Here is a 10,121-nt window from a genome sequence, read left to right on the forward strand (position 1 = left end):
TAATTTATGTATTCGAAATATAGCGATCGGCGTTACAAAGCATGAAATATCCTTGAAAAATTTAAATAATATATGGTATCATTTCAATGCTACACAACATGATATTTACCTAACGCAGCTCATAACTGACTTATGTACCAACGTGCGCACCGAATTTTATAAAAGTGTCTTCGCTCTATTCCGACTGAAAAAAAAACCTTACGCCTAACAAGAAATTCGCTTTGTAATGCACGTAACGCAATGGTCGGTGGTTACGTCAATTCTCGCACAATCGAACATTTACAGCCTCTACAACGACTTGAAGTGGTGTGGTACTGAGAGCAGATTTTTTGCGCCGCATGAACAGGATAGGGCCATTTCACCTCAGCAGAAACGTGTGATTTCATCACGCTACAGCCAGGTTTTCCTAGGAGCAGGTTACCTGCACCGTGTGCAGCGTAAAAACGCTGATTAATTAAAAAACGTAAATTTCAGGTTTTTAACCAATCAGCGATTTCACGCTGACCGCACCGTGGAAAAACTTTTCTTAGGGAAACCCGGCTTAGAAGCAGGTTTCTACAGCGCGTGCAGCGTGAAAACAGTGATTGGTCAAAATACCTAAAAAAAAAAACCTGAATTTCAGGTTTGCAACCAATCAGCGTTTTCGCGCTGCACACGACGCAGAAATTCTACTCCTAGGAAAACCCGGCTGAAGAGGAAATCGGCAAAACCGCGGCGCACGACTCATTGACTCGTCCAGTAGCAGTCGGCCAATCACGCCCGACGTAAAGCGCTGTTGTGAGGCGTAATGCGTTCTGTAGGAAAACAGTCATGCTGCTTTTGTTATTGGTGAGTGGACGGCGTGTTGTGCTTGGTGAATCACGTTGCGCGAGGCACAGGAAACCTGCTCCTAGGAAAACCAGGTTTAAAGCAGTAGAATTTCTGCGCCGTGTTCAACGTGAAAACGCTGATTGGTTGCCTGGTTTTCCTAGGAGCAGGTTTCCTGTGCCGCGCGCAACGTGATTCGCCCAGCGCGACACACCGTCTCACTAGTAAGAAAAGTAGCATGACTGTTTTCCTACAGAGCGCAATACGCCTGACGACAGCACTATAGATCGTGCGTGATTGGCAGACTGCTTCTGGAGGAGTCAAATGCGTCGTGCGCCGCGGTTTTGCCGATATTCTTTTCACTCTTGTGTGTTTTCTTTCCCTTTCCTTCAAACCGGAGCATGCAGACGACAGAGTAGCTGGTGCCAAAGCCATATACTTTATATAGCCGCCCTGATCTGAACGTGCGTCTGCAGCTTGCGGTAGACCCAAAACCAGCAACCAATCAAAAAGTTTCATTTTGACGTCACCAAAAAGGGAGATGCCCCTCCCTTCCTCGCTTAGCGGTGACTTGTCCTGCTTGGCGACTTGTATCAAGGTTTCTAGAATATATAAAAGACTTATAAGTCATGTTGGCGAGAGAAATTTGTGACGTCTGTAAAAAATTATTCCAAAAGTAAATCCCCTTATTACGGAAACACGTGAGAAATGTGCACAAAATTTTATGTGAAGGTTTCATTTCTTGCTTTGAAGAGAACTGTTCTGCAAAGTTTAGAACATTTTGTGATTACAGAGAACATATGAAAGACGTGCATTCTGTTACGTAAACTTAACATAAAATTGCTGTTACGAGGATATAATACATCAAGAACAAATGAGTTTTCTTTCAGAAAAATTATAAACATGGATTTTTTTATAATTAAAAAAAATCTATGAAACAAAAAAATAAATTTTATAAGTCATTTCATACTCGCTATTCATGCGAAATCTGCGTTAAAAACCTTACTTTTTTTAGTTTATTAATCACCTTTGCAATTAAAATATTGAAACAATTAAGTTTTATGTTTTTTCTATTTGTATTTTTTCTGCTTTAGCAGGGGTTTGATCCTTAAAATTTCTTGGGCTGTGTACTATTGACAATAACTTGATATGATTTTAAAAAAAACAAGGAAGATTCATCCTGTTTTGATTCTATCATGTCAGATATAATATAAATAGAACATTTATTTATAAAAGCATGCTTATTTTGATTGGATACTGGGGATATGAATGAATCACGTTTAATCATTTAATCATACATTAAAAAAACGAAGATAGTAATGAGAAAAACGAAAAACCTCAGTCGAGTTAGTGGGATTCGAACCCACAACCTTCGCAATGCGTGTCTTAGGCCGGTATTACGCTATGAAAGTTCTTTGTCAAAGATCATTTATAAAATACGTTTGACAAAAAATTTCATAGTGTAATGGGCAACTTCGATAAAAGTCGCTCTTTATCAAGTTTATTTTATCAAAGTTAGCCTCCTCGTCCTATATTTGAAAAAAGATTAATGCTGATGCTTTCTACACTGCAGTTTCAATTGCTGAAGTTTACGTATAGGCTATACTTTATGATTTCATAAAGAAATGAGAAAATGAGTTGTAAGGTAGTCAGTGGGAGCCACAAATATCTTAATGCCGTATATTTGAACATCAGCCTACAAAAACAGAAACAAACAGTTGGATGCTTATCGGTTATAACGAATTCAATTCCGTCCTAAAGAACCTGCAATGCAATACTAAATTAATGTTGAATATATCGTTATAACGAATGGTAATATTTATACATATGGGATACAATTACAAGGGGGGTCTCATATCTTCAAGTAATACGTCACCACTCGTGGTGGTGGTGGGGGAGGGGCAGTTTGAGTGATGATTGTTTGAGAAATACAGGGGTAAGAAAATATGAAATTGGGTTATGGTATTTGGTTGGTACATATGAAATGGTATATTATTTCCGAAAGTAAAGTATTTATGTAAATTAGGCCCTATACTTCTGGTACTTGCAATCAGGTAGTGGGAGTCCTATAACATCACTCGGTCTGGGGCCGTGGCCTCCACAAGGGGTGGGCTGACAAGGCTCCAGCCCTGGGGCCCGGGATGATTTTCATCATTTTTTTGTTTTTTCAACTATAAATTCATCATAAAGGGGAACGTGAAAGATCCCAGCCTAGGGGGCCCTGCTTCAGGATATGGGGGTCATGCCCGGAGCCTTATGATGCTCTTAAGTTTTACAGGCATGGGTTATAGCAAGATTGGGGTTGGATGGGTCAATGAAGGTTACATGTCGTGGGTGACAATCTACGAGTCCGCAAATTTTAGGAGGCGGGGTTGTTTCCAAGTTTTTCTTTGGGGAGCCACACTGGTGGATCGATTTTTTTTCAATGGATTAAGTTCCATAAAATCGAAAGTTGTATTTCAAGAAAAAAGCCCGAATATGTCTCTGAAGCACTACCGTACTATTGCGAGAATCGACGTCGGGTGTGTTTTGTCAACGCGATAGCTAGATGGCGATCTCTAGCTTTAGATAACGCTCTGATTCTGTTCATTCCCATATAACCATTCAAAGAAGGATCGACATAACTACAGATTTGTGTCAGAGTTCCTCACTCTTCGTAAGCCAATGCGCCACAGCGTTGGTTGATTTTCAACTTTCAGCCCTGAAGGCTGAAAAAGTCACGCCACTGAGAGCAACAGTCCTACAACAGTACAAATATTAAATTATTACGCTTCACTCACAATTTAAAATATCGATGGCAGCACTGGAAAATCAGACAACACTAGATAGGCACTCAGACTGTTAGGTACACTCCGACATTTCCGACACAACTCATTCGGTAGTAACTTGCCCATGACGATAGACCGGAGTTTTGCTAGGTTTGAAAGAAAGTCTTTGTAAACGTTAGAACCATTGAAATATTGATAACAATTCAATGGACCACTTACAGCCATGATTTCATGGCTCCCTTGTCTCAGTCAACGGTTTACCCACGGCTCCCTTCAAGGGCGTAGCCGGGGGGGACTTGGGGGTCTGGTTCCCCCCCCCCCGAAATGTGAGAAAATGACCGAAAAAAGGGAAAAAGATGGCCAAATCTATTGTTCTGTCACTTTGGTCCCCCCCCCCCGAACGAAATTTCTGGCTACGCCCCTGGCTCTCTTAATACTTGAAGTACTACTTCAAATCACTGAACAGTTACACATCAATATAGATAGCTTGGCTCTGATAAAGGCTGGTGACTCACCCATAGAAGCTGCGACTCACACTTTGAGAACAACTGACTTGCAGTACTCGGGTATTAATATTTTATTCAAAAGCTACGTGAACATCTTTAATGTTTGTGATACATAAGTAAATAATTCAGTTTTCTTCAGGACTCAGTTTTCTTCATTAAACTCGAATATTTACGTTGCATCGGTTTTCACGAATATCGGATCTGTCGAATTTTTTTCACGTGCCACTTCGCTATATCCGGGCTCGACTGACACATCACTGGATTTGTTGGTTTATATTGATGATACATTTATTTCATTAGCACACATCTGAGATAGTTGACAGTAAACCAATATCAGGTGGGAATTCTTTTATCAAATATTGCCTCCTCATCAATGTTTGATAAAAGAGTTATGCTGATGCACTTCCTATCCTGCACTGTGACGTATTAACTCTTCAAAAACCTGTTATTTCTACGCAGGGCCGCAACTAGATATTTTGGCACCCCTTGTAATGTAGAAGCAGTTAAAGGGTGAATTCTGCACCCCCTTCTGGTTCAGCACCCGGGGCACCAGACCCGCCTGCTCCCCTGTTGCTACGTTACCTTCTCCTCTCACTTGACACTCCCTTCTCTGGGGAGAAAAAAAGATTCTTTTTCGTGTGTATTTCTTGGATTAAAAAAAAACTTTTTTATTTTCTATCATATTTATTGTTGAAAAAAAACCCCGCAAGAATCTATAACTAGGCTGAGGCAATCGGGGCACTGTCCCAGGGCTCCGAGCCGAATGTGGCGCACAAAAATTTACACTTACTAGGGGTCTGTTCATCCAAAATTTGGGTCCGCTTTCCGGACCCTTCACAAAATTCCGTATCCGAAAAACGAACCCTTCACGAAATAAAAAATAATGAATCCATAAATTTGAAATTTCATTTCTTTTGCTATAGAGCAACTAGATTATTTCGCTTCCCACAAAATTACTAATTTCATACAGGTTTAGGTTCACTTGTATTCAAGGCCATTAGTTAGGGTCCCGACATTTCCAGAGGGGTGCGAGGTCATCATGCGCTCAATGCGTGGAGGCGCACTCGGCATCATAGGCGGAGATAGACTTGGAAGTCTGGGGGGCACGATGATGATGATGTGTCAATTCATCTATACATATATGGATTAGATCAGTCCACTTCATCTTTGATGCTGGGGGGCAATGCCCCCCCCCGTATCTCCCCCATGCTCGGCACCCCCGCGCGCCATCTCATGACGAAATAAGTTTTACTTAAATACTTATTACTATTAATTCATCAATAAGTATCGTTCACACTAGTAATTATAATTATTAAACAATTATTAATTAATCAAGATGGTTGAGGGAACGATTGAGTTAATGATGTTAAATCAATTAAAACGGGCTTTTACTGGTAGGAGTAAATTAATTATAAGCATCAATTACTTAAATAGCATCCAAAATTCATCATGGTGGTTATTTCGTTTGTTAATTCATTATTTTTTTATAATTAATGAACTATTATTCATAAACTAATCATCATCAGGAACTAATAAGTCCGTGATGATCAACTGATTCATTTAAAACGGACTTTGACTTGGTAAAAATCCGAAATGAAAACGTTTACAAGCGTTTTTTGGACTTTCACCAACTTGCTTTGATAAAACCCGAGTCTTCGGGATTTTACCGTTACATATAAGACGCAATATTAATATGATGAAACACGGGCAATTTAGTCGCTGAGCGTTGCATTCCTCAACTTCTTCATAAACTGACATATTCATTAAGTTGCGTTCCTAGCTAAAGATGTAATGCATCAAAATAATTAGCTTCTTCCGCAAATTACTCCATCCAACACAATCATCCACGTAAGTTTCATGTTTCTTAAAACCGAGGCCATTACAGAGGTTGCAAATGATAAATTTCCTATAGCAAATGGTAAAAAAATTTCTTCATACATAACTACTACCAGCAACGGAATTATACAATAAAAGTTTGATAAAAGTTCGTTTATAAAACTTCAAAAATGCAACCAATAGGGGGATCAGTTAAGTTCGCTCGAATGTAACAGATGTGTTTATTGGTTACATTTCTCAAGTTTTATGAAAGAATTTTTATCAAAGTTTTATAGTGTAATACCAGCCTAACGAAGACTGACAAACGGACGAAAACTTTTGCAAAAACAATTTCATATAAATCTTTTATATAGTGTAATATGGTCCATTTCCTTTATAAAATAAATTAAAAAAAAAAAATTGAATACAAAATTTATAAAAGATCTTTGCCCAGTTTTATAAAAGAAAATTTATCAAACTTTTATAGTGTAACGCCGGCCTTACGCTCTAACCACTGTACTAATTGCGGTTATAAAACACCTGTAAAATTAAGCATATCTATCATTAAACGTCGCCAAGTATGTTGGCGTCAATCAACAATCGTGCCAAATAACCAAGATCATATCCTGCGATAAAGCTCTAGTGAAGATGAGAGGAAAAAACCTTCTCCACTCCCTATTTACTGACGTCGTAAAATGCTGCTTTTTGATTGGTTGCTGGTTTTGGGTCTACCTAAGACGCCTTCATATACGTGTATTAAGGAGTTCTAGGTCTACCGCAGGCTGTAGACGCACGTCTGATCTGATGCGCCTCGCTAGGAAAACACAAACGCATAGCGTGATTATGTAACTCGTTTCTGTCGGCGCGAAATAGTCTAATTCGGTTCACGCTGCGCAACAAACCTATTCCTAGGAAAACCAGGCTTAATGCTGATTGGTTAAAAACCTGAAATTCAAGTTTTTTTTAACCAATCAGCATTTTCACGCTGCGCGCGCTGTAGAACCCTGCTCCTAGGAAAACCCGGCTTCAAGGTGAGTGGACGGCGTGTCACGCTGGGTGACGCACATTCTACGCGGCGCAGTTCCTAGGAAAATAAGGTTTAACTATAAATATCAGCGATATCGCTAAAAATAACTTTTTAAAATGACAGAATTATTATATCTAATATAAAACCAAATAAAAGTTCAATAAAGTGTAAATGACAAAATGGGTGTGAGGAAAAAAAACTTCAATCACTGCTATTTTGTCTTAGTTTTCCGAACTTTATCGGAACTTTCCTGTGTTTTACCACAAGAATCTGATTTTCACGAGCGAAATCGTAGATGATTCTTTGATTCGATTGAAAGTTCAGTTTGAGAAGCAACGCAGCTTGTACTTTGATAGGATTTTGCTAGAATTTTCTAGAAACATTGTGAGAGTGGCGTGAGTTGTTTACTAGGTCGGTCATAAATTTCGTGTACTCCGTCAATTGAGGCTGCGTCGGATTTTTTCCCCGTGAGCGATGGCAGATATTAAAATGAAAGCGAATGAGTTGAAAGAGAAAGGCAATGTGGCGTTGAACGGTGGCAAATTCGTGGAAGCCATCGGCTTCTATACGGAAGGGATAAAGTGTGATCCGAGCAACCACGTGTTGTTCAGCAACCGCAGTGCAGCGTACTGCAAGACTGGACAGTACAAAGAGGCGTTGGATGACGCTGAGGCAACAATCCAGTTGAAGAGCGATTGGAGCAAAGGATATTCAAGGAAAGGTGCGGCGCTCCAGTTCCTGGGGAGACATTCGGATGCCCTGGAAGCCTACAAGGATGGCCTCAAATTCGATCCGAATAACCAGCAGTTGAAAGAGGGTGCAGCTGATATGGAAGCCAGGATCCAGAAGGGTCACGAAAGGAGCCTCCCGAATCCATTCGCTGGCGCTGATGTTATGAGAAAGTTACAGAATGATCCTCGCACGCGCGAGTTCCTCAAGGATCCCAGCTACTTGGCGACGTTGATGGACTTGCAGCAAAATCCCAGCAGCTTGCCTTTCAAGTTAAGTGATCCCAAACTCATGACTACTCTTAGTGTACTTCTTGGTATCGATCTGGATGCTGAGAAATCCCAGTTCAGTGAGGATATGGATGCCGAAACAAAGTCGTCCGAATCAAAGCCTCAAGCATCATCGACTAAGGAAGAACCAATGGATATTGAACTTTCCAAGGAAATGAAGATGGCGATTGAAGAGAAAGATAAGGGGAACGAAGAGTACAAGAAGAAGAATTTTGAGGCCGCTTTAGCGCATTATAATAAAGCCATTGAACTTAACCCTGAAGAAATGATGTTGCTTACAAACAAGGCGGCTGTATACTTTGAAACAAAAGATTTTGAAAAGTGTGTTGAGGTGTGTGAAAAGGCGGTCGAAGTTGGTCGAGAGAATCGTGCAGATTTTAAAAAGCTAGCCAAGGCATATGCTAGAATGGCTGGAGCGTATCACAAAATGAACAACCTGCCGAAGGCAAAATTCTTCTATGAAAAATCTTTGACAGAACATCGAAATCAAGAAATTGTTAAAAAGCTGCAAGAAATCGAGAAAACTATCAAAGATCAAGAGCGTAAAGCCTATATCGACCCAGAGAAGTCATTAGAGGAAAAAAATAAAGGAAAAGAATGCTTCCAGAAAGGTGATTATCCAGGTGCCATGAAGCATTACTCGGAGGCGATCAAGAGAAATCCTGACGATGCAGTCCTGTACAGCAACAGGGCAGCGTGTTATCAGAAGCTAGCAGAATTTCAACTTGCCCTGAAGGATTGTGAGATGTGCATCAAGATAGACCCTTCTTTTGTTCGGGGTCATGTCAGAAAGGGCATGGCTCTCATGGCGCTGAAGGAGCACGCAAAATCAGCCGTCGCCTTCCAAAAAGCGATGGAGCTCGAACCGAATAACCAAGATGCGTTGGATGGCTACAAGAAGTGTCTTCTCGCTAACAGCAACAACCCTGAGGAGATAAGAAGGCAAGCCATGTCGGATCCTGAAGTGCAGAAGATATTTGCGGATCCTGCTATGCGTTTGATTCTCGATCAAATGCAAAATGATCCTCGGGCCTTGCAAGAGCACTTGAAGAACCCAGATATAGCAGCAAAGATTCAGAAGCTTGTAGAATGTGGACTAATTGCGATCCATTAAGTTCTGTAAGCCTAGTCTTTCTCTGTTTTTTTTCTTCTTTCCTCACTATTTCATGAATGAAACATTTGTGACTGGCTTCGTTGACAATATAAATCAAACACATATATAGGCCATTTAGCTGTAACATTTGTTTTTGCTTTTTTTTTTTGTCTGCTGTATCTAGCTGGAATATGTGAACACATTATATTGTTATACATACTTTTTTGATGCCAGATATATCATTAAATATTTTTGTTTACTGGAAATTTGTCTATGGCCAGGTGTATCTGTCAGTTCTGTGTGCTCTCAGCGATTTTATTTTTTCTTAAACTTTTTATTAAAAGTTCTGAATTATCTAAAGCCTTTTTTTCATATAATGGGCTGGTTGAAATTCACAATAGATTTATAAAGTTAGAAAAGGTACAGTATAATTTTTTTATTGCCCTTGTTTTTTTTTTTTTTCTTTCTTTGGCTTCTCATTTCCTTGGTAAATTCCCAATGTGTGTATTAATCCCCCTTCTCCCGTTTTTCAGATACCAGCAGGACAAAAAAATTTAAAGAGTGGATGATAGTTAAGGAGTTTACTGTATAACCATTTATGTTGTTTGGGAACTTGTTTCTTCGCCAGACCTGGTATCACGATATTTAATGATTAATAATATAATTAATCATTAAATATGATTACAGGAAGGTATGAAATGTTTAGGAACGTCCTAAACATCGATGTTTTAACACCAGGTGTGAGGATGATGACACATCACTGTTTTGGCATTTGAAACTTGCTGACAAGAAGGTACCATATTTTGTAAAGGTTTTACTGTATATTAGGAATTATTCTAATATACAGTACAACCTGTATATTAGAAGCATAAATAGTCACAAATCAGTATCCCAGCTCATTGCGACGTCCCTGAAAAAAAGTTTGTGAATCTTGTAGGAGCTGTGATATATATTGAGAAACATGGCCATAAGGAACTTGAGTCACCAATTGTTTCCTTTTGCAATATCATCAAGTAAGTATGTAGTGCAATGATCTTTTCATTTGAGGTTTTGATTTTATTTCCTGGCATAAGATCTTATGAGTGT

The 10,121-nt window shown here is 39.5% G+C and overlaps 2 protein-coding genes across 25 annotated transcripts in view; one reads left to right on the forward strand and one right to left on the reverse strand.

Annotated features, from left to right (window-relative positions):
* LOC149081418 (UBX domain-containing protein 4-like) overlaps positions 1–249 on the reverse strand; it is a 40,822-nt gene extending 40,573 nt beyond the window's left edge. For all 24 annotated transcript variants that reach the window (XR_016193458.1, XR_016193456.1, XR_016193455.1 and 21 more), the window contains exon 1: positions 110–249. The gene's annotated coding sequence lies outside the window, so the exon portion shown is untranslated. The remainder of the gene's footprint in view (positions 1–109) is intronic.
* A 7,012-nt stretch (positions 250–7,261) lies between these two features.
* On the forward strand, positions 7,262–9,301 carry Stip1 (Stress-induced phosphoprotein 1). Its single transcript, XM_089238265.1, has one exon. It carries the CDS (start codon positions 7,398–7,400, stop codon positions 9,054–9,056), a length of 1,659 nt encoding a protein of 552 aa, XP_089094391.1. The 5' UTR covers positions 7,262–7,397; the 3' UTR covers positions 9,057–9,301.
* Positions 9,302–10,121: the final 820 nt, after the last annotated feature.

Source organism: Pholcus phalangioides, unplaced genomic scaffold (assembly GCF_987345545.1).
Source record: "Pholcus phalangioides strain wild (caught in Gottingen) unplaced genomic scaffold, Ppha-v1.0 ptg000010l_1, whole genome shotgun sequence".
NCBI lineage: Eukaryota > Metazoa > Arthropoda > Arachnida > Araneae > Pholcidae > Pholcus > Pholcus phalangioides.